Here is a 25,994-nt window from a genome sequence, read left to right on the forward strand (position 1 = left end):
GCCACACAGTTTATTACCGCCAATCCGGAAAGCTTCTATGCCCAGCCTTACCGGTGGAAACCAGTCACAGTTTCCGAGTTTAAAATTTTTTTGGGCCTTATCCTCAGCATGGGTCTAACAAAAAAAAATGTATTGCGGTCATATTGGTCTAAAGACCCAATACATTTCATGCCCATGTTCTCTGCTGCAATGTCTAGGGCACGTTTTGAGGTCATCATGTGCTTTATGCATTTCGCGGACAATAGCACCTGTCATCCAAGAGGCCACCCTGCTTATGACCGGCTCCACAAAATTCGGCCCCTCATAGACCATTTGTCATCCAGATTTGCAGATGCGTATACCCCTAATCAAAACATCTGCATAGACGAGTCCCTAGTACATTTTACCGGGCGCCTTGGCATAAAACAGTACATCCCCAGCAAGCGCGCCCGGTATGGGGTCAAACTGTATAAGCTCTGTGAAAGGGCCACAGGCTATACATATCGTTTTAGGGTCTATGAGGGAAAAGACTCAAAACTGGAGCCGGTCGGATGTCCTGACTACCTGGGGAGCAGTGGCAAGATTGTCTGGGACTTGGTGTCACCCTTATTCCACAAGGGGTACCACTTATACGTGGACAATTTTTACTCAAGCGTGGCCCTCTTTCGGCACTTACATATAGTCGGAATTCAATGCTGTGGTACCGCGCGACCTAGTCGCCGGGGCTTCCCCCAACGGCTCGTTAGTACCCGACTTGCACGGGGGGAGAGGGCTGCCTTGTGTGACCAAGAACTGCTCGCGGTGAAGTGGAGGGACAAGAGGGACGTTTACCTTCTGTCCACCATTCACGCAGACACGACTGTCCAAATTGAACGGGCAACTGGAGTCATTGTGAAACCCCTCTCTGTCCACGACTATAACCTTCACATGGGAGGGGTGGACTTCAATGACCAGATGTTGGCTCCCTATTTAGTTTCCCGCAGAACCAGACGCTGGTATAAGAAGGTGTCTGTTTATTTGATCCAATTGGCGATGTACAATAGTTTTGTTCTCTACAGTAAGGCTGGGAGAACAGGATCCTTCCTAAAATTCCAGGAAGAGATCATTTCGGAAATCCTGTATCCAGGAGGGTCCGTGCCCCAAGGCCCTGATGTAGTGAGCCGGCTACATGGCAGACACTTCCCGTCTGTCTATCCTGGTACCCCAACTCAACGTTCCACAAGAAAAAGATGTCGTGTCTGTAGCAGGGGTGGAATAAGGCGTGACACCACCTTTTTTTGTCCTGACTGTCCTGACCAGCCTGCCCTATGCATAGGGGAGTGTTTCCGCAAGTTCCACACTCAGGTACACTATTAGCATAGGGATTGCGTACACAGGACAGGCACATAGGGGTCTTAGGCCCCTTTCACACAGAGCTGCCACAAACCTCTCCTTTCACCTGGGACAAAGTGCATAATGCACTTCGCCACATGTTTGGGCAATTTGCGCTTTGCACATTGTCCCATGGGGAAGGAGAGGTTTGTCCAATAAAGGTAAAAAAAAAAAAAAAAAAAAAAAAAAAATCACCGGTAAGCAAAAAAGTTATTGTTCTGTTTCAAAAGTTTAGAAAAGTTAATGTTCTCTAAAGTTAATGTTAATAAAATTATTGCGTTGCGGCCTGGTTTTTTCTTTTTTGTTTTTTTGTTTTTTTACCTTCCAGGTGGACCAAGCGATCAAGCAGCTGCAGCACTGATGTGCATTCTGACAGAAGCATTGCGCTGCTGTCAGATTACACGCAAGTCGGTGTATGCGGCGCTGCAAGACGAGATTTCTACTCTGCAGTAACAGATACGTTTGCCGAGGCATACGAGCTGAGGAGGAGGCGGCGTTCCTATGCTTTGGCAAACACTTTGTATGTAAAAAAATAATAATCCCGGCAATGATTTATTCATCCACATCGATTGATGTGAATGGAGAAATCGGGTTTGCCAGGGCATACGAGCTAAGTGGGTATGGATGTAGGGCGGAGCTCCTATGTCCTGGCAGACGCCTTTCCCCTCCTTTTTTTTTTTGGGCAGAGATTTTTTCATCCACATTGATCGATGCGAATGAAGAAATCTGTGCCGTTCATTTTTTTCTTTCAGCCCAGAGGCTGAACGGAAAAAAAAATCTCATTACCTGTATGCTCAATATAAGGAGAATAGCAGAAACTCCTAATGCTGGCCATACATGTAATGATTGCGGAGACCCTCAAATGCCAGGGCAGTACAAACACCCCACAAATGACCCAATTTTGGAAAGAAGACACCCCAAGGTATTTGCTGAGGGGCATATTGAGTCCATGAAAGATTTAAATTTTTGTCCTAAGTTAGCGGAAAGTGACACTTTGTGAGAAAAAAAACTAAAAAAAAATAATTTTTGCTAAATTATGCCCAAAATTTTTTTTCGATGAACTCGCCAGGCCCCTCATTGAATACCTTGGGGTGTCTTCTTTCCAAAGTGGGGTCACATGTGGGGTATTTATACTGCCCTGGCTTTTTAGGGGCCCTAAAGAGCCAGAAGAAGTCTGGGATCCAAATGTCTAAAAATGCCCTCCTAAAAGGAATTTGGGCCGCTTTGCGCATCTAGGCTGCAAAAAAGTGTCACACATCTGGTATCGCCGTACTCAGGAGAAGTTGGGGAATGTGTTTTGGGGTGTCATTTTACATATACCCATGCTGGGTGAGATAAATATATTGGTCAAATGCCAACTTTGTATAAAACAAATGGGAAAAGTTGTCTTTTGCCAAGATATTTCTCTCACCCAGCATGGGTATATGTAAAATGACACCACAAAACACATTCCCCAACTTCTCCTGAGTACGTTGATACCAGATGTGTGACACTTTTTTGCAGCCAAGGTGGGCAAAGGGGCACACATTCCAAAGTGCACCTTTCGGATTTCACCGGTCATTTTTTACAGATTTTGATTGCAAAGTACTTCTCACACATTTGGGCCCCTAAATTGCCAGGGCAGTATAACTACGCCACAAGTGACCCCATTTTGGAAAGAAGACACCCCAAGGTATTCTGTGAGGGGCATGGCGAGTTCCTAGAATTTTTTATTTTTTGTCGCAAGTTAGTGGAATATGAGACTTTGAAAGAAAAAAAAAAAGAAAAAAATCATCATTTTCCGCTAACTTGTGACAAAAAATAAAAAATTCTAGGAACTCGCCGTGCCCCTCACGGAATACCTTGGGGTGTCTTCTTTCCAAAATGGGGTCACTTGTGGCGTAGTTATGCTGCCCTGGCAATTTAGGGGCCCAAATGTGTGAGAAGTACTTTGCAATCAAAATGTGTAAAAAATGGCCTGCGAAATCCGAAAGGTGCACTTTGGAATATGTGCCCCTTTGCCCACCTTGGCTGCAAAAAAGTGTCACACATCTGGTATTGCCGTACTCAGGGGAAGTTGGGGAATGTGTTTTGGGGTGTCATTTTACATATACCCATGCTGGGTGAGAGAAATATCTTGGTCAAATGCCAACTTTGTATAAAAAAAATTGAAAAGTTGTCTTTTGCCAAGATATTTCTCTCACCCAGCATGGTTATATGTAAAATGACACCCCAAAACACATTCCCCAACTTCTCCTGAGTACGGTGATACCAGATGTGTGACACTTTTTTGCAGCCAAGGTGGGCAAAGGGGCACATATTCCAAAGTGCACCTTTCGGATTTCGCAGGCCATTTTTTACACATTTTGATTGCAAGGTACTTCTCACACATTTGGGCCCCTAAATTGCCAGGGCAGTATAACTACGCCACAAGTGACCCCATTTTGGAAAGAAGACACCCCAAGGTATTCCGTGAGGGGCATGGTGAGTTCCTAGAATGTTTTATTTTTTGTCGCAAGTTAGTGGAATATGAGACTTTGAAAGAAAAAAAAAAAAAGAAAAAAAATCATCATTTTCCGCTAACTTGTGACAAAAAATAAAAAATTCTAGGAACTCGCCGTGCCCCTCACGGAATACCTTGGGGTGTCTTCTTTCCAAAATGGGGTCACTTGTGGCGTAGTTATACTGCCCTGGCAATTTAGGGGCCCAAATGTGTGAGAAGAACTTTGCAATCAAAATGTGTAAAAAATGGCCTGCGAAATCCGAAAGGTGCACTTTGGAATATGTGCCCCTTTGCCCACCTTGGCTGCAATAAAGTGTGACACATCTGGTATCGCCGTACTCAGGAGAAGTTGGGGAATGTGTTTTGGGGTGTCATTTTACATATACCCATGCTGGGTGAGAGAAATATCTTGGTCAAATGCCAACTTTGTATAGAAAAATGGGAAAAGTTGTCTTTTGCCAAGATATTACTCTCACCCAGCATGGGTATATGTAAAATGACACCCCAAAACACATTCCCCAACTTCTCCTGAGTACGGCGATACCAGATGTGTGACATTTTTTTGCAGCCTAGGTGGGCAAAGGGACCCACATTCCAAAGTGCACCTTTCGGATTTCACCGGTCATTTTTTACAGCTTTTGATTGCAAAGTACTTCTCACACATTTGGGCCCCTAAATTGCCAGGGCAGTATAACTACGCCACAAGTGACCCCATTTTGGAAAGAAGACACCCCAAGGTATTCCGTGAGGGGCATGGCGAGTTCCTAGAATTTTTTATTTTTTGTCGCAAGTTAGTGGAATATGAGACATAGTAAGAAAAAAAAAAAAAAAAAAAAAATTCAGCATTTTCTGCTAACTTGTGACAAAAAATAAAAAGTTCTATGAACTCACTATGCCCATCAGCGAATAACTTAGGGTGTCTACTTTCCGAAATGGGGTCATTTGTGGGGTTTTTCTACTGTTTGGGCATTGTAGAACCTCAGGAAACATGACAGGTGCTCAGAAAGTCAGAGCTGTTTCAAAAAGCGGAAATTCACATTTTTGTACCATAGTTTGTAAACGCTATAACTTTGACCCAAACCATTTTTTTTTTACCCAAACATTTTTTTTTTATCAAAGACATGTAGAACAATAAATTTAGTGAAAAATGGATATATGGATGTTGTTTTTTTTGCAAAATTTTACAACTGAAAGTGAAAAATGTCATTTTTTTGCAAAAAAATCGTTAAATTTCGATTAATAACAAAAAAAGTAAAAATGTCAGCAGCAATGAAATACCACCAAATGAAAGCTCTATTAGTGAGAAGAAAAGGAGGTAAAATTCATTTGGGTGGTAAGTTGCATGACCGAGCAATAAACCGCTAAAGTTGTGGAGTGCCGATTTGTAAAAAAGGGCCTGGTCACTAGGGGGGTATAAACCTGTGGTCCTTAAGTGGTTAAAGGTCTCTGCATGCGCAGACCGCAAAACCAGATCAGTTTTTCCAGAACACTTAGAGGGGGATCCGGCATTAATGCACTATCACTCCCATTCTCTGCACTGGTTCCTCCGGGTCTCGCTGTACAGTTCTTATGCTAGGGGCTGCGCTACAATCGGTCAGTCAGTCTACAGTCTTCTCTGTTCATTGATCGTAAAGGATACAATTCCCGCAGATGAAGAGGATGATGAAATATATACAGACAAGCATTCCAGGAAATGAGGGTCCACCGTATGCCATGATCCCATCGTACATTACAGAATTCCAGTCCTCTCCTGTGAGGATCTAAACAAGAAAATCTGGGATGAACAGTTTCTTAAGGCCATCAGAAATGGCTATTACCCATTTGTAATACTGTACCTGGAAAACAGTCAGAAGCGCCTGAGGAAAGTTGTCGAATGTACTCCTGCGAGTTTGCATCTCATCAAAGTTAAATTTACCCCCGAAAAGTTGCATCCCAAGCAAGGAGAAGATGATGATGAAGAGGAAGAGAAGAAGCAACAGAGATGCTATGGAGCGCACCGAATTCAGCAGCGAGGCAACAAGATTACTCAAAGAATTCCAATACCTGCAATACCAAACACGCTATCAGAGGCAATACGAGATACACCCATATTCTGGAAACTGGCTTCACCTACTTTCTACCATTTTGTCAGTCACTAACCCTCTTTATTGTGGGCTTTTTTTAACTTTCAACCCCAGCCTTTTGTGCCTATGGAATTAAACATACTCATCTGCTCCCGCTCGTTCCGGCTCCCTGGCTCGCTTCAGTGATCTTCTGTCCTCATTCTGTAAACTTCTGGATGGACAGGCTCATGTGCACTGCTGCTGCCAATGACATGTCCCCAAGCAGCATGCCACCGCTGAGGTCAGTCAGTGACTGTAGCGACACATGTGGCCTTGTTCGTCCAGATGTTTACAGGATAGGAACTGGAAGACTGGGAGCTGGAATGGAGTGGCAGGGACAACAGGCTTTCAACAGGTACAACATAGTCAATCACTGGTTCAAGTAAGTCACGGCTGCAGCCAGCTATTGGATAAGCAATCACATTTCCTGTGTCCAGGGTCGGTGCAAGAATTTTTGCCAACAACAACGAAGCTACATTTTGGCACGTGACACAGCTGCGGCCACTGATTGGTTGAGTGGGAAAGGTCCTCAAACCTGAGCTCACAGAGAAGATAAGGACCACACAGAGTAGAACAGCTGCTGGCGGCGCACAAGTGATTTTTTTATTTTTTTTAAGTTTCTTTTCCGCCCCCAGGATAAACCTTTTTTGAGGATGTAGCAATTCTTTGTCTGTTTTTTCATCTCAAAATTTTGAAAGCCATAACTTTTTTTTTCTCCCGTTTTTGTGTGATCAGTTGTATTTTTTCATGGTCCCAGTTTTCTGTTTCATTACTTTTCCACAAAAAAAACACTTAAGAAAAATAATAATGTTTTTGTAATGCTCTATTCAAAAACTCTTACGCTGGGTTCACACCTGAGCGTTCTGAAAGGAGCGCTCTGTATGCCCGATTGTACCGGCGTTTGCAATCGCGCATACAGAGACAAGCGAACGCCCATGGTCGCGCATTCCCGAAAGTATATGTATGGGAACGCGCGACAAGACGCCCCAAAGAAGCTCATGTACTTCTTGGGGCGTCGGGCGTTTTACAGCGCGATCGTACGTGCTGTAAAACGCCCAGGTGAGAACCATTCCCATAGGGAAGCATTGGTTTCTCCTTGTTGAGCGTTTTACAGCGCGTAGGAACGCGCTGTAAAACGCTCAGGTGTGAACCCAGCCTTAACATTTTTATGCTTGTATCAACAGAGCTGTGCAAGGGCTTGTTTCTTGTGGGACGAGTTACAATGCTCATTGGTACCATTTTGCAGTAAAAAGAAAAAAGAATGAGGATAAGGCCTCTTGCACACAAACGTTTTTTTTTTCGTTTTTGCGGATTCAGTTTGCGGTCCGTGGTTCCGCAAAGAAAACTGAAATGCACTCCGTATGCATTCCGTTTCCGTATTTCCATTCCGCTGAAAGATAGAACTTGTCCTATTATTGCCCACAAATAACAATCCGTGGCTCCATTCAAGTCAATGGTTCCGCGCAAAAAAAATAACGAATGCATCCGGAATGCATCCATATGTCTTCCATATCCGTTCCGTTCTTTTCTTTATTTAGTTCATTTTACAAAGTGTAACATATGCATTTAGGATGATTACTAAGACTAAGGCCTCTTTCAGACGGGCGTTGCGGGAAAATGTGCGGGTGCGTTGCGGGAACACCTGCAATTTTTGCGCGCGAGTGCAAAACATTGTAATGCATTTTGAACTTGCGTGAGAAAAATCGTGCATGTTTTGTACCCAAACCCAAACTTCTTCACAGAAGTTCGGGTCTGGGATCGGTGTTCTGTAGATTGTATTATTTTTCCTTATAACATGGTTATAAGGGAAAATAATAGCATTCTGAATACAGAATGCATAGTAAAATAGCGCTGGAGGGGTTACATTTTTTTAAAAAAAATTTAACTCACCTTAGTCCACTTGATCGCGTAGCCCGGCATCTCTTCTGTCTCCTTTGCTGAACAGGACCTGTGGTGAGCATTCATTTCAGGAACAGGACCTGTGGTGACGTCACTCCGGTCATCACATGATCCATCACCATGGTAAAAGATCATGTGATGGAACATGTGATGACCGGAGTGACATCATCACAGGTCCTGTTCAGCAAAGGAGACAGACGAGATGCCGGGCAGCGCGATCAAGTGGACTAAGGTGAATTAAATTATTATATATATTTTTTTAACCCTTCCAGTGCTATTTCACTATGCATTCTATATTCAGAATGCTATTATTTTCCATTATAATCATGTTATAAGGGAAAATAATAATGATCGGGTCTCCATCCCGATTGTCTCCTAGCAACCGTGCGTGAAAATCGCACCGCATCCGCACTTGCTTGCGGATGCTTGCGATTTTTACACAACCCCATTCATTTCTATGGGGCCTGCGTTACGTGAAAAACGCACAAAATAGAGCATGCTGCGATTTTCACGCAACGCATAAGTGATGCGTGAAAATCACCGCTCATGTGAACAGCCCCATAGAAATGAATGGGTCGGTATTCAGTGCGGGTGCAATGCGTTCAACTCACGCATCACATCCGCGCGGAATACTCACCCGTGTGAAAGGGGTCTAAGGCCTCCTGCACACGACCGTATGGCCTCCTGCGGTCCATTTTTCACAGATTTCCGTTTTTTGTTTCCGTTGTGTTTCTGTTTCTGTTCCGTTTTTCCGTATGGCGTATACAGTATACGCTAATTACATAGATAAAATTGGGCTGGGCATAACATTTTCAATAGATGTTTCAGCAAAAAACAGAACGGAAATGGAAGACATACGGATGCATTTCCGTATGTGTTTCTTTTTTTGCGGACCCATTGACTTGAATGGAGCCACGGAACGTGATTTGCGGGCAATAATAGGACATGTTCTATCTTTAAACGGAACGGAAAATGCTAATGCAGAATGCACACGGCCAGTGCCCCATGTATTGCGAACCCGCCGTATGCAGGCTGCAATACGGCCACGAGGGGAAACGGTCGTGTGCAAGAGATCTATGGATGATTGGATTCTTCTGAAATGCATAGGTTAGGAGGCGCTATTTTATTATCTAATAACTGAACATATTGATGTCCCTTTGTGATTTATTGGTGATTATTAGAGATTTGATATCTTATTATTTTTATAGTGATATGCTCAGTAGCGCACGGGATTAGGAAAGGATGGGTTTTATCCTTTAGATGTTAACAAGAAGCATAATAAATATGGTGAAGACTTGAAACACACAGTGTACGGTCGGTCACGCAGTTTTGGAAGCCAAACCGAGAGTGGATTCAAAAAAGAGAAGTGTTATCTGTCATTTAGGGCTCATGCACACAAACGTATTTTCTTTCCGTGTCCATTCCGGTTTTTTTGTGGCCCGTATGCGGAACTATTCACTTCAATGGGTCCACAAAAAAAAAAACTAAGTTACTCTATGTGCATTCCGTTTCCGTATGTCGGTATTTCCATTCCACAAAAAAACAGAACACATCCTATTATTGTCTGCATTACGGACAAGGACAGTACAGTTCTATGAAGGGCCAGCTGTTCCGTTCTGCAAAGTACGGAATGCACATGGATGTCATCCATATTTTTTGCAGATCCGTTTTTTGCAGACCGCAAAATACATACGGTCGTGTGCATGAGCCTTTATACTTTCTCTCCCTTTATGATCTACTCCTGATTTTGGCTTCCAATACTGCATCCAGAAACCTGATCATGTGGCCAAACCCATAGAGGGGTGCAAAATGATTAAGGGTGCATTCACAGCACTGTTTAGCTTTCCGTCCGATTCGTTCTGATCATTTTACATCAGTTTGTCACTTCCGTCATGCAGACCGTTTTATTCCCATCTAAAGTAGCAGATCTCAGATGGAAATGGCTAACACGGATGCAAAATGTGTGTAATAGCATAACGGATGCTTAAAATAGAGGATCCGTTTTTTTTGTTTGTTTTTCTGTTCTTCTGTTGGACCAGCAGAATGGAAAGCTAAGTGGCGATGTGAACCCGGCCTTATGGATCAGAAGAATGGAAAGCTAAATGGCGATGTGAATGCACCCTTATAGATGCATAGGGGGTGAGTTGTCACTCAGCTGCTCTGCACATCCCAAGCTCTCTTCCATACCTGGTGATCTTGAATATCCTGAGAAGGCGCACACATCGCAGGACAGAGATTCCAAGAGGGGACATGATTTTGGTCTCCACCAGTATGGTCTCTAGAATCCCCCCACAAACAATGAAGCAGTCAAATCGGTTGAAGAGGGAAACAAAGTAAGCTTGGAGCCCGAGACTGTACATCTTCAGGAGCATCTCAGCCGTGAAAAGCGCCAAGAGGACTTTGTTTGCTGTGTCTGGAGATAAAAAAATAAATCTTCAAATGGGCCAAATTTACAAATCAAAAAGCCCCAAAATACTGGGACAATTTGCATAAAAATCCTGGCATTCATACTTTACACCACATTTTTTTAAAAGATTTAGGGTACTTTCACACTTGCGGCAGAGTGATCCGGCAAGCAGTGATCCGGCAATCTGCATGCAAACGGACAGCATTTGTAGACGGATCCGGATGCAGATCCATCTCACAAATGCATTGCAAGAACGGATCCGTCTGTCCGTTTGTCATACGGACAAACGGATCAGTTTCTATATTTTTTCAAATTTTTAAAGGTCTGCACATGCACTAATACATTTCAATGTAAATTAATGCCGGATTCGGGATTCCGGCAAGTGTTTCGGAATTTTGGACGGAGATAAAACTGTAGCATGCTACGGTATTATCTCAGTCCTGAACAGTCAAAAAGACTGACCTGAAGACACCCTGATGCATCCTGAACGGATCACTCTCCATTCAGAATGCATAGGGATAAAACAGATTAGTTATTTTCCGGTATAGAGCCCCTGTGACGGAACTCTATGCCGGAAAAGAATAACGCTAGTGTGAAAGTACCCTAAGTTGCTTTTTTTTCCCCTTGTCCAATGAGGGGGCGTGGTTTAACATGACAATGGGTGTGGCTTATCAAGAAGTAGAGTGGTTTAAATGTGCCACAATTTTGCTGCAAACCAACTAATAGGTAGAATAAATGTAGTCTAGACAGGTTAAAAGTCAACCAAATTTATCGTCCAGCATCAGCCACTTTGATACATTTTGTTCATCTTTTTGGACTGCCTAGTAAAGGCCTGCATACATATCAGACAATTATGGGCAGAAACCTCCGTTTTCAGCAGGACCGGATGGCTATCTAAGGTACATGGCCAGATGATGTTGAGGGAGGGAGGTGAGGTGTGTTTTCATATGAAATATTATATTAGGATATAACAAGAGTTGCATTGCTCCTGGCACCCTGGCAGACACCAGTGAGGGTGGTGACAATTCGTATAAATATGCTCCATCAATCATCAGCAGAGACAGATAAAAGAATATTCATTACACAGATAGAAGTCTTCCTCATGAAATTCAATTTCTAGCGTTTCTGGCATTATCCTATGAGTCATTTCCATATCAAAAGTTCTGAAATGCTTTTAATAACTGTTTTAGCCATTTGCAGTTTTTTCATTCAAAGACGTGGCTGTAGGTAGAGTGATGTGTGATCAGCACTACACGGCTAAGGAGATGGATGTGCACATTGCTATACACTCTGAACAACAGGTGGCGCCATACTACATAAGTAAATGTGTTCACTGGATAGTTTTTTTTCTAACAGCATGTAAACAGTCAATATACTTCTGGGTCCTCACCTTGTACCTCTGTGAGCCAGTCCGGCTGATTGTAGTGCTCGGAGGCGATGGTGAGTGTGTTCAGGAACACTAGGAAATCACCAGCCAGTAGAATACATTTGACTTCACTGCTGCTCGGCACTTTCTCCTGCAAAACCTGTTCCATCGCCGCCAATAACGACTATACACAAAGGATACGAGGATTTAAAAAAATGAATGAATAATTCTAACTAATATCGCTATTAAAGGGGTTGTCCAGCCTTTAGTAAGTGATAACCTATCCTCAGGAGATGGTGCTACACCAAACAGTTGAATGGTAGGGGTGTGGGGTGTCAAACCCCACCATCAGCTAGTGATGGCCTATTGTAAGAATAGGCCATCACTTACCAAAGACTGGACAACCCCTTTAACTCTTTAACTAAACTAAATTGCTATTAGCCTTCAGTAAGAGTAGAGAGGGAGAGAGGGGAGGTAACCAGTTGGGGGTGTGTACCTGCACAATCTGAAAAGGGCAGCACTGATTGGATAGAGTCAGTCTGTGCAGGTACACGCCCCCAACTTGTTACCTCCCCTCGGTACCCTTACTGCAGACTGCTAGCAATTCTTTCATCACTTCTAGTAGAAATAATACAGGAATGGCACAGCATACAGACATAAGAATAGATGCTCCAGAATCGCTATTACATGGGGAATGCATGAAGCTAATAAAACAGACATGTCCGGAGCGGCTAAAGGTCCTCTTTAATCCTTGTACAATGAAAAGTTCTATTTCAAAAGATCGCCATTTACAAGAGCTCTGTTTGCTTCCAGTGAATGAGATTATTCTAGTTTACACCCAGAAGCTAAAAATACGTTGTAGATTGACACAATCATCCAACCTAGCTGATCCTTTGTGAGCATCAGCCGCAGAGATTTCTCTCTTGCCCCCATAATTTGTTACCATGTGGCAGTGCAGGTAAAATACAGTATATCATGACTGTTTAGCTCAAAGATGATTGTCAAAGAAGAATACAACTGTAACAACCCCAATTTTCAGTCTGAAGAATGTTTCAATACTCTGACAGCAACTCTGACAGCAAATTTTAACACAAAGTATATACAAATGTGCAGGACTTTAATTGTACAATGCATAAGCTTTATTTAAAGGGGTTCTGCCATTTTTTTAAACTGATGATCTATCCTCTAGATAGATTATCAGCATCTGATCGGCGGGGGTCCGACACCCGGGACCCCTGCCGATCAGCTGTTTGAGAAGGCAGCGGTGCTGGCAGTAGTGCCGCAGCCTTCTCGCTGTTTACCGTAGGCCCAGTGACGTCACGACTAGTATCAATGGCCTGGGCGGGGATACGCTCCATTCAAGTGAACAGAGCTTAGCCCCGCCCAGGCCATCGATACTAGTCATGACGTCACTGGGCTGCGGTAAACAGCGAGAAGGCCGCGGCACTACTGCCAGCACCGCTGCCTTCTCAAACAGCTGATCGGCAGGGGTCCTGGGTGTCGGACCCCCGCCGATCAGATGCTGATGATCTATCCAGAGGATACATCATCAGTTTAAAAAAACTGGAGAACCCCTTTAACATTGTAAATGCATGCTCCAGTTAGGCTGCTTTCACACTAGCGCTTTTACTGGATCCGGCATGGTTCAGCAAAAACGCTTCAGTTACTGATAATACAACCATCTGCATCCGTTTGAACGGATACGGTTGTATTATTGTTAACGTATTTTTAACATTGCCAAAACGGATCCGTCATTAACTCCATTAAAAGTTGGATCGGTTTTCTATTGTGGCAGATTGTGCCAGAGAAAACGGATCCGTCCCCATTGACTTGCATTGGGGTCATGAAGGATACGTTTTGCTCTGCATCCCCAGGACGGAAAGCAAAATACAGCATGTTGCGGTTTGCTCTTCGGTCTGGGAATGCAACTAAATGGAACGGAATGCATTTTGGAGCATTCCGTTCTGTTCTGTTCAGTTTTGTCCCCATTGACAATGAATGGGGACAAAACGGAAGCGTTTTTTTTTTCCAGTATTGAGCCCCTACGACAGAACGCAATACCGGAAAACTTTAACGCTAGTGTGAAAGTACCCTTAATGGAGTTGTTCAATCTTGATATAGATCTGCACTTTCACTGGGTTGTAAATATCTATAAAGATCTGAAATAAAGGCCGGTTTTACATATTGAGGCTCCTGCCAGTGGAGGGGAGGCCTGCGGGGGCGGTAGCTTCTTCAGATTTGTAAGTTTCGCTGTCGTTTTCCCGGGTCAAACACAAGCTCCCTACTGGCCTAAATGAATTCTCCTTGAGATGCATTAAACATCACAGATCCCCTTTTACACTCAATTACCCCGGGTCCATTGTTACTGAAGCCGCAGTTGCTAAGCAGGCTCAGATCTTCAGAGTGGGAGGTCTGTAATTAGCGCTAAGTATCTCGTACAGCCAATAATTATCTCTTGAATACAGTTGACATTTGTGAATGACTCTATAACCAAAAGATTTTAATAACCCCTGCTCTGCTGGCTCCTGCCTCTTAGAAGTTCCCTTCTTCAAGGAACTGATACCAAAAAAAAAAGAACACGTAAGTCTAGTCTTCTCCAGAGGATACAATACTTGAAGAAAACTCTTCATACATTCACCGACACAGCAATCTATTACAATACACAAAGTTCAGGACAACTATGGAATGGTACACCAACCCATTCATACAAATATGCATTTCTTTATCATTGCATAAAAAGCCTTACAGGAGTCTGGAAATGCTAAGTGTCATATATTGTAGGTACCCACTCAGCTTTTCCAAAATGAGTTAAAAAGGGCAGTAGAGAATTTTGAGAGAACCAAAAAGCATAGGACCACTTCCAGAGGAAATTTCATTAAAGGGAGATTACCCCATATGTCTTCTCCATGGTGCTGAAATACAAGACCATGAATCTTTGCTAATTGGGTCTACCTGGCATGACGTGTTGTATTTCACCAATTATATCACCGTGCCTCCTCCACTGAAACACAGAGCGCCTGCCTTCTGCGCATGTGCCGGTCTTGGACATCGTAAGTTGAGCTCATTGTGTTTTAATAGAGAGGGAAGATTACGTTTTTGATCACATACCCCTCCATCTGCAGCCACCTTTTAGACGGGACAGTAGGCTGGCCGATTGTGGGTGGGTGAATTAAATGGCCCAGAAGCTGAAGTAAAGATGTATTAGTAGATGCCATATAAATGACATTCTAATTCATATGTATACAGTTAAAATAAAGTGGCCATGTGAAGTCTGTTTTGTCCTAAACACACCCACTTTATTGTAACCCCCGCCCATGAGGAGCCAGCAGGGTGCAGCTGAGTATATAGAGAGCAGCTGCTTGTCACCTTATTACATAGTACAGCTCTGAAGTGTAATTCTTACCTAAATTTAGACTTGGAAATCCTGTGTCTGAAAGAAAAAGAGAGAGAAATTATATTGAGACAGAAAGGACATTATTCATCCCAGTATGATTGTATTGGGTCAGGATATACTCACGCCAACCGGACTCCACAGCTCTCTTCTTCCACATCTCCGCCAACCACATGGTCGGTATTTACAGACTCTGTCTCACTGGTGGGCATACTCACTGCAAAACAGCACAGAAAGGGCACAGATGCTGAGTATTCCTAAATCTACAGGAACTCAGGAGAACGAGAATCAGGGTCTATTTTTTATATCAATTAGTTGTGCATGTGAACATTTGAAATAGTAACATTAGGGGCAAGTGCTATTTGCCTCATCTTCCAGCAGTCTACAATTCCCCTTTCATTTGTAAAGAGACCTCCTCAGTACCTGAAAAATCTGTCTAGTAAAATCAGTTAAAAAACAGGGAGGAGGGGGATGCAGCTGCAGTTCTTTTCTCTTTATACCTGTAAGAGGTATAGGAGTAGTCCTGTGTACAACACTATGGAATGTGTGAGCAGTGGAAGATTACACTAAAAAAGCAAACCTATCACAGGATCCCCATTCTGTTAGCCAAACCAAAGAGACACTGGAAAATATTCCCCTTTCTATGGATCTGGTGCTATGTACTTACCTCTAGGCACTCCCAGGACATTTATCCCTGCTACAGCACTGTTCTGGTAATGATGGTGGATGGCGACTGCAGAGAGTGCACATCCATCTGACCAACACCAGGGTTCTGCCGTTCCACCATCTGGCTGGTCAGACAATTAGGGTGACCAACCTGAGCATGTGGCGCTCTTTTTGGTGTGTTTTGACTGTAATCTATTTCTGACCTCACTCAGATTAGACTTCTCTCTTGGATTAACCCTTCCTTATCTGTACTGGTATAGAATTGGGAATATCTGACTTCCCCTTTTGCCTGCTGTTCTGTCACTTGTAGTTCCCTCCTGGTTTCACCCTGCTCAGCATCTATTTACACTGGACCTTGCCTAACATACAGTAGACATTCCCTTTGCAGTTTCCTTGTGTTGGCTCTGTTTGGCTACCCTCTCTCCCCGTCTGCTCCACCAGTCTGCTACTCCTTTGCAGATTCAAGGTGTGGACTTGCTGCAGAAAAGTTCAGATCCCCGTATAGGGGTTAAAGGGTGAAAATATGTGGTCCATTGGATCCTGACAACCAGAGTAGCCAGAGCAAAGTCTGACCGTGAAAGCCCTTTGTGAGATGAAACGATAACGTAATGCAGTTTTTACAACCATTTACTAATAAAAAGCAATACAACAGTCAAATAGGAAACCTTAGTGTATAAATATCCTAGCAGCGGTCATATTATATTGCCAAATACCAGTCATATTGTTCCAGGCCTCAGTTAGACAAAGGCATAATGCAAACCCTGGTGACGGTAATGCTATGACATCCCTGGTGTTATTAGTACCCAACAGTATCCACCAACTTCCTGAGAACGACATCTGGATCCTAAGCCTACTAGTCTACATGGTGCCCATGTTATACATACTGTAAATAAAGGTCTATATACTACATAGTCCTCATTATTGTGGAGATCCAGTCCATGGCTATAGTTCCACCACTCCATAAGATACTCTGACCGTCTTCCTGACCCAACAAGAAGAACAACCCATATGGTTGCACATAACAACAGCAAATTTCCCAATGCACTGGCAGCCATTCATGTATCTGACTTTAAAGCGGTATCGGTCACTGGATCTTGCTTCATTAAAAAGATGTCATAAAGCTATGTTTCTTGTCTTATAGCTAGTGATGGCTGCCCCGATGTCTAAGCATCAAAATGGTTATTAAAGGGGACTACAACTCACAAATGTCACTTTGAAAATAAGGGGCTGGAAAAAGAACTCTGCTACATATTCTCCTTTAAGGACAGGAAAGACCACCACCTTCCCTCCAATTCCAGGAATGATCACATTGTCATGTCTGATTTTGAATGCTAAATAACCCCCCTCCTTCTCTCAATCGACAGTGATCCCCAAATGTTTCCGAGGAGCAGCAATACAATATAAAGGCTGTAACTCTGATGGCAGCAGCCATGCGGCTGGACTGTCCTAGCGTTCAGCAGAGCCCACGCAGGATGCCTTCAAGGGCTGGATTTTCCAGATAATCTTGTTAAATTTAGCGAAGAATTATTTTATGCTTGACTGGACGCCAATAAAGGACAGGAGATGGGGCCTGAAACAAATCACAAGAAGCATTACCCCCCCCCCCCTCCTTCCACTGGACAAATGTCTCTGCTCATTACTGGCGAGATATCTTTAGATCACAAAGTGAAGCTGGTCGTCAGTTTAGTGTCATTGGAAGGGAAGGTCAACTCATAAATCACAGAGATGACTCCAGAGGTACAATACACATGAGCAGGCTGTGATAGCCTGGCACGGTCTGGCTACCCTGCAAGGTGGCATTAATAGCAGCAATGTCCAGGGTTGGAAGAGGGGACAAGACTCAAGACCTTACTGGAACATTGCTGATTACCTCAAGGTTGTAAATATTCTCCATCAAATATAAGGGACTTGTCTTGCCAGCATATGCTTCATATACGGGTACAGCAGGTCAGTGGGGGAGAGAGGGTTTCGGGCCCTAACATTTCCCAGGTACTCCTGATGCCACCATACAGATTCACCTTCCATAAAATGCTAAGTAACCTTGTAAATCCTTTGCTTTTCTTCTTTTGTATATATGAGATCTTAATCATACTCCAATCACACCCAGAGCTGTACACTTTTTCACCCCTCTTCCACAGGGCAACATAGCACCTCAGCTACATTGGATAATCAGCAGAGCTGTGAATGCAGCTCTGGATGTGACTGCAGTTTAAGACATGATGCATTTTGGGATCATTACAAGTTACAACACATTCAAAAGTCTGAGAAAAATATAATGAAGGCATATGCTCCCTGCAATGTAATGTCCACAGTTTGTAAAGTTGAATGTGGTGCAGGGTTTTGTCATCGCAGTCCTCATGAGTCCATGTGGCAGACTTGTGAAAATGACTTTCCACACCTTTGAAGGCCTCCAGCACTCATTAAAACTATATCAAATGTATTTGCATATCTTTCAAAGCCAGAAAATCATTCACCTAGATGCTTATGCATTTCAGATGATGTATCTAGACAATCCGAAACGCGTACGAGTCTCAGGTGAACGATTTTGATGTTTAGACATGCAAGAAAGATTATGGAGTTTTAACGATCAGATTCACAAGTCTGCCACAAGGACTCGTCAGCAGGGCCGGCGCTACCATAGAGGCAAGGGGGGCAATTGCCCCTGGGCCCCCGGCCGGCCCGGCCGCAACTACTTTATTATCTATAATTCTATTGTGTGCCTGTGTGGTCTGGAGACAGCGCCGCGCCGCAGTAATGTAATTGCTGTGCCTGCGTTGCCGCTGCTTGTCTCTTTAAGAGATTCGAGACTGGAGCAGCGGCATGCACGGCACAGGCAGGCATGTCTAGCGTCTGGCTGACGTACGTTGCCACAGGCTCCGCCCCCCCGCCCAGAGCATAGAACTTGGATTGAATTTAAAGAGCAAGCAAAGCAAGCAAGCGCCATTGGCAGCCAGCCAGCCACAGCCCAGAGCCCAGTCTGACTCTGCCAGCAGCGCCAGGGAAGGCCCGCCACCCACAGTCAGAAGGCAGCCAGCCCCCAGCCAAGTTCCAAACTTCCACTGAAGTTCCATCTTGCTTCCAAAAATCAAAGTCCAGTCTACAGAAGAAGTCAGTCATCATCACAGACCAGTTACTGTCTCTGTCTGGTAGGTTCATTGGTTATATTGTTTTGTTGTTAATTAAACTGGATCGGATCCATGATCCAAATTCCATCCATTCCCAGTTTCCCACTCATTGACTTACTTAGTCCCACTTCCAGGCACCATCTCACCCGTCCGGGCCGTCCCTCTCGGTGTACTACTAGCCCGCCCTGTGGCCCTGGTTCTGTTTGGAGTCAGTTGGACTGGAGAAATGTGCATTTGAGGGGGTCGGGGGGGGGCAGTTACTGGTACTACCAGTAACTGCCCCCACCCCCAAATGCACATTTCTCCAGTCCAACTGTCCAAACAGAACCAGGGCCACAGGGCGGGCTAGTATACTGGCACTGGGACGGGTGAGATGGTGCCTGGGATGGATCCAACCCAGTTTAATCAACCAACCTACCAGTAACTGGTCTCCTCACACCCCCCAAATGCATATTTCTCCAGTTCAACTGTCCAAACAGAACCAGGGCGGGCTAGTATACTGGCACTAGGATGGGTAAGATGGTGCCTGGGATGGATCCGATCCAGTTTAATCAACCAACCTACCAGTAAGTGGTTGGTTGAATTAACTGGATCGGGATCCATCCCAGTCTGGTAGGTTGGTTGATTAAACCGGATTGGATCCGGGACAATACGGGACGTTAAAGTCAGCAAGTGTCATGTGGTGGGGGGGGCCCTTATTGTTTTCCGCCCCAGGGCCCCATTTTGCCTAGAACTGTCATCAGTACTGTGAGGACAACCCTTAGGTGAGGTCCTCCAGTGCAGTGCCGTATAGGAGATTTACATTTTATCGAAATACACTGGTGTTCATTGTCCACATTGCAGCACAGAAGAGCATTCTGAACCAAAGCCTTTCATAAATGTGGATGCAGCTTTGGCCGTGACTGGAATATGAGATACAATGTAACATCCTTTTGATAATTAGGCAGCCTAATAAGTGAAAAAGGGACTGACTGTTTCGAGGTTTGTCCTCGTCGATATCTTCATCTTCATTTTCAGGGTCTATATCTTCAGCCTGGGTGATCCAGTCCAGGTAACCTTTCAAGTCTTCTTCCAGTTGCTGTTTCTCCCTCAATTTCTGGAAGTCGCCCCGTGCCTTGGCCTTCTCCCTCTCCTTAGAAAACTCCCTGGTGGACAGAGAAGAGCGGTTTAGTAACTGGAGGTAGAAAAGCAGGGGTAGAAACATATAAAAGCAGAACACCGGGAATCAAGGAGCATACGAGAAACGTGCATCCCCCTTTAAGACTTGTGCTCAGTTACTCAGGATTGTCCATTCTGCGACCCCCTCCAGTTGCAGACATTCAGGAAATAAAGGAGGTGTCGCTTTTCTTAGTGATGAGGGAAGATGTCTCGTCCATCTCATTACTGTCTACATGATAAGACTCCAGGCATCACAAATTATCTCCTCTCATGAAATGTGTAAGAAGCAAGTTTTGTTCATCAGCAGCTCCTTCACACTTGACTCGGAGGTCAGAGGACAAGACTCTGAGGTTAACTACTTTCACGCTGGAGTTTTGGCTTTCAGTTTGTGCGATCCGTTCAGGGCTCTCACAAGCGGTCCAAAACGGATCAGTTTTGCACTAATGGATTCTGAATGGAAAAAGATCCGCTCAGAATGCATTAGTTTGCCTCCAATCAGTCTCCATCCCGCTCTGGAGGCGGACACCAAAACGCTGCCTGCAGCACTTTGCTGTCCGCTTGACGAAACTGAGCCAAACGGATCCGTCCTGACACACAATGTAAGTCAATGGGGACGGATCCGTTTTCTCTGACACAATCTGGCACAATAGAAAACGGATTCATCTCCCATTGTCTTTCAATGGAGTTCATGACGGATCCGTCTTGGCTATGTTACAGATTATACAAACTGATCCATTCAAGACGGATACATGCTGGTTGTATTATTGTAACGGAAGCGTTTTTACAGATCCATGACAGATCCGCCCAAAACACAAGTGTGAAAGTGGTTACCATCATCAGATAGATGGTGATGTCCATGGTTCCTTCACAAGCTTATTGCTGTATTTGGGTCATTTGGGCAATGGCCTGCAGGATTTTATTTTAACAGAGCTTTGATTCTATTTTAGTGACAGATTTAATTTGCTTTTATTAACTGGACTGGTTAAACTTGGATCCATCCACCCCCGAAATATCTTCAAAAATATGGAATTAAAAAATAACAATAATCTGCAGTACCAGTTGTGTCCATAAGGTGCCAGCAGACACATCCCTTTAAAAATATTAATTACTGCATAGAGGAATTTGCTGAATATCCTGGGCAGTAATTGCATATACACAATAAAATAAAAAAATAAAAAATAAAAATAAAACCTAGAAATGAATAATAAAAGGAAGCACTGTTCATCAGTCTGTGCCATTTTCTTGTAGAAATTCAGCAGAAAAGAGGTTAATGTCTTTCTAATCTGCTCCAGATTCTGCTGGAGGCTGACAGTCAGCTTGGGCCTTATGCAAGGGGCAAGGTTTAACATTTTTTTTGTCCTATTGACAGGGCAGAGGGGGGGGGGGGGAGGGGGTCCCACTTATGTGTGTATGGGCCACTCCAAATTGCTATATGCCCTTTTATGTCATATTGCACTAATCACTGTATTTTCTGTTATCAATGCTTCTAAATTCCTATTACAGGCTGGTGAAATGCATTACACACTACCAACACTAGAGGCCACTATAACACCACTTATATAGGTCAGCTACAGGAAGTTAGAGTGAGATTAGGAGTGAGGAGTTAGGAGGAGAGGAGACAGACTTGTAAGCAACTTGAACTTTTGGAATCCAGAAGCAGGATTTAGTAATCCTACATTGTAGGCCAGGCACTACTTGGACTATAGTTCAGACAACCTTTTCAAAGAATGGAGCAGAGAGTTTGCCTGCCATGAGGGAGACCGCCCTTGGGTTGTCTAATATTAGTACCAGAGGATCCATATTATTGCAAGACTGAATAGCCAGAGCAAGTTCAGGAACCAAGTAAAGTATTATCATCACTTCTGCATAAATTAACCTGGAACCTACATACATCACCTCACAGAGCCTGCTAATTGGGATTTGCAGCTTTATCATCTTTACCAACTTCATGTGGGACAAAGTGCTTTTATTGAATGCTACCTATTGAAAGACTATAACTAACAAATAAAGCTCCTGTTTGGTTCATTTACTGCCTCTCTCATCATTCTACTTCATCTCCTAATTTGTACCTTACGGTGCTGGCATCACGAACACAGGGACCCAACCACCAAAGCACCCTAAGCATTACCATCAAGGGCATCTCAACTTCCATCTGGCTGGTGTTCCCTGCAATAGAGAGTGCCCCGGAGGATTTAGTGCTGTCTTCCCTTCCACTGCACGCCGGCCCAGGGAGCTAAAGAAAAGTGAGTACAACTACTGCACCCATTCGGCACACCAACACTCTCACCGTGCACTCACTCACATACTGCCCCTGTGGTTCGGGCGTCGCATAATGAAGGCATCACCCGTGTCTGGATGGTGGACAACAAAACTGTGGGATCAAACAATCCTCTCTACTGGTGATCTGCCTGGGCTGTCCAGAGCTTGTTTCTTACTGTATGTGTGCCTGCTCTCACATAACCACTGCTCCCAACACTTCCTAACAGCTTGGTCAGAATGGCTATGACAAGCAGTCCATTAAAACAACCATCCTGCTTATCTTAGTCCAATGATGCACCCTCTCAAAGTCTATCAATTGGGGAAAATGTCTTCGAGTGCATCATACAAGCATGTCTAGCAGCCATTAATCTCTAAGAGGTACACTACCCAAAAGTAACCCCTAAGAGTGATCTCTTTTTATAGAGCAGCCGGGGAAGCACTTTTTCTCCCCATTTGTGGCAAGACCCAGTGTCTAATCTCACTGAGTTTTGCAGCAAGCCGACTTTTCTATCTCGGTGTGTGTGTGTTTTGTCAGTAAGTGTATATAACGTGCTGACTTATCATTGATAATATAAAAGCTCCTATTTACTGTAGTTCTGCTGCATCCTGAATTGAAAAGACAAAATCGTATTGGTTGCTGTAGACTGCTATGAAAACAATGATTATATGTAAATGACACAATCATATTTTAAAATTAATATCTCATCATGCACTGCTTGTTGTTCAGTAGGCAGCAGAGAAACTACTGTGAATTTACAAAATGATGAGGCATTTTGCACCTTGCGCCTCAATTAAGCCATATCTGATAAAAACCATGCAAAAACATGTTATATACATTTATTTTGCTATACACAATAATTATATCACACATTTTCAAAAGCAGAAAGAAACTATTGCAAGCTCCTTTAGTGAGCCCATTGAATTTTCTGCCAGTCGTCCCCTCTTCCAGCGTCGTTACTGGAGTGTAGGAGAGTCACACGGCTCCGAGTATTATCAGTCATAAACATTTTTATTTAACGTATTATTTGCCAGATCAAAAGGCTGCAATTGTATCTGCGCCCAGATAAAGGGCATAAAACATTGAGCAGCTGCTTATGGCGATAATAAGTACAGCTCAGAATTTCGAGTGCTTATGTCTCCGTCACTGAACCTGTAATTTCCAGCGACACAAATCATAAGCGCTTCTGTTTAGGGCTGCGGGCCAGGACTGGATGGGAACGATACAAAGACCAAAGCAAGGCCAGCAGGGGACATAGCGGGAAGGATAGCATTGTCAGCACACATCAGACAGGGGTCTGCAGTGCGCTATATGTCATGGAGGGAAACTATTAAAGACCGAGAACTGCTCACAGTGTCCAGGAAAGAGGTCTTTAAGATGATGCATGAAAAAAAGTTTATAACATGGACCAAGGAGTTCAATGGGAGCTCTGCAGCCTATCTCACAACTGCCTAAATATGCCATAAACACCAGATCACTGAGGTCCCACCACTGGGATCTCCATTAAACTCAAGAATTGGTGGGGCATAGTCCACATTTCTGGCAAACAAGTTGTACGGAGCAGTCATGGTTCAAAGAATCCACTGCTTAACACCATATTACAGGTTATATTTAATCTACATATACAGCAAAATCACTGTGTAGATTGCTTATTATTAAATTGCAAAACACAGACACCTGCAATGTGCGATCCGCAATTTGCAGACTGCACATCACAGACACTATAATAGAAAATGCCTTTTCTGGTCCGCAATTGCGGACAAGAATAGGACATGTTCAATTTTTTTCAGGAACGGATTTGCGGATCCCGAAAAGACGGATCCCGAAAAAACGGATGCGGATCCCGAAAATGCGGATTCGCATCCTTTCCAGCCCCATTAAAAGTGAATGGATCCGCAAATTGCGGAACAAATGCGGACCCAAATTACGGACGTGTGAATGGACCCTTAGGATCCATTCACACGTCCGTTGTTTCTTTCCTGATCTGTTCCGTTTTTTGCGGAACAGATCTGGACCAGATCTGGACCCATTAATTTTCAATGGGTCCTGAAAAAAATCAGACATTGTGCTGTCCGATTTTTTTCAGGACCCATTGAAAATGAATGGGTCCAGATCTGGTCCAGATCTGTTCCGCAAAAAACGGAACAGATCAGGAAAGAAACAACAGATGTGTGAATGGACCCTTATCCTGAGTTATATCATATATTATACTCCAGAGCTGCACTCACTATTCTGCTGGTGGAGTCACTGTATACATACATTACTTATCCTGTACTGATCCTGAGTTACATCCTGTATTATACTCCAGAGCTGCACTCACTATTCTGCTGGTGGAGTCACTATGTACATACATTACTTACCCTGTACTGATCCCGAGTTACATCCTGTATTATACTCCAGAGCTGCACTCACTATTCTGCTGGTGGAGTCACTGTGTACATACATTACTTATCCTGTACTGATCCTGAGTTACATCCTGTATTATACTCCAGAGCTGCACTCACTATTCTGCTGGTGGAGTCACTATGTACATACATTACTTATCCTGTACTGATCCTGAGTTACATCCTGTATTATACTCGAGAGCTGTACTCACTATTCTGCTGGTACAGTTACTGTGTACATACATTACTGATCCTGAGTTACATCCTGCATTATACTCCAGAGCTGTACTCACTGTACTCAGGTTGAAGGTATGTTGACAGAGTCCATGGAAAGGGGCAAAGAGACAATATGAAAGGTAGGGAGACACTAGGTGGCAGGGCTTTGTTGGAAGTATTTTAGGCTATGTTTTGAATTGTGTATTGGGCATATATGTAAGGAGCTTATCCTGACCTACTGTGCACCTTCAACAGATGGCACTGTACAGGCATACAATGGCATGTGGTAAATGCTTTGCTGCCTGTACCAGCTCCACTCAGTTGTAGTCTGATGCTTTATTCTATATTGAAAAAAAAAAGTATACTGACCAGCCCAATGGAGATGAAAGAGGACATATGGATATGTTTTTCACACATGTCTGGGGCTTTCCCGGCATATACAACAAACATGCACTGCAAACTCAGAGACAACGTAGTCTATGGTGGAATAAAGCAGCGGTGCTCGTCTGGTGGCAGTACTCTGTGGATGGGCACCATATAAAGTCTGACCCTTTGGTGGAAAGAACTGGCCCACTTTAGTGCCTGTTCCGTTCACAAAAGGTTAAAGCCCTTTTAAAAATGTTGTCCTGTCCCCTGATGGCACTACCATCCAGTGGCGTACTGCCAAAATAGGCAGACCACGCAGCTGCTATGGGGCCCGTGGCACAGGGGGGCCCAGAGCGCAAGGAAGGCTTTGCCTAATTTTCTTCTGTTCCAGGCCCTGCTTGCTTCCCCTATGCTCAGTCAAGGCCTCGGAGTGGGGAATTTCCCAGCTTAGGAGTCCCTGCTCCATGTATGCATATATGGAGTCAGTGTTATGAATGTGAAAGAGGTATTCCCAAGCATGGTCACTATGGTTTTTAATACAATAGAAACTTCTATGAGGTTTTTGAGCAGTGACTTAGCATTAAGCTTTATAGCCCAGTTGTTAAGGTTCTTAACTTTAATGTAGATGGTTGTGAGTTTAAATCCCCACAGAAACATTTTAAAAATAGAGTCTAAATAAAACTTAATACACAGGACTCACTTCATAAAAAATTATTTTTTTCTTTTCATCGCGATATTCTGACCCTCATAACTTTTTTACGGAGATTTATGGGGGCTCATTTTTTGTGTCATTTTTGACAATACTATTTTGGGGTGTGTATGGCT

General features: G+C 43.7%; 1 protein-coding gene across 1 annotated transcript in view; it reads right to left on the reverse strand.

Annotated features, from left to right (window-relative positions):
• CACNA1C (calcium voltage-gated channel subunit alpha1 C) overlaps nucleotides 1-25,994 on the reverse strand; it is a 562,571-nt gene that overhangs the window by 127,023 nt on the left and 409,554 nt on the right. Inside the window, 8 exon segments of the mRNA XM_044281366.1 lie at nucleotides 5,472-5,592; nucleotides 5,668-5,875; nucleotides 10,021-10,246; nucleotides 11,631-11,708; nucleotides 11,711-11,790; nucleotides 15,010-15,036; nucleotides 15,124-15,214; nucleotides 19,761-19,933. Coding sequence (XP_044137301.1) covers nucleotides 5,472-5,592; nucleotides 5,668-5,875; nucleotides 10,021-10,246; nucleotides 11,631-11,708; nucleotides 11,711-11,790; nucleotides 15,010-15,036; nucleotides 15,124-15,214; nucleotides 19,761-19,933 — 1,004 coding nt within the window.

This window comes from Bufo gargarizans, chromosome 2 (genome assembly GCF_014858855.1).
Source record: "Bufo gargarizans isolate SCDJY-AF-19 chromosome 2, ASM1485885v1, whole genome shotgun sequence".
In the NCBI taxonomy this organism is placed as follows: domain Eukaryota; kingdom Metazoa; phylum Chordata; class Amphibia; order Anura; family Bufonidae; genus Bufo; species Bufo gargarizans.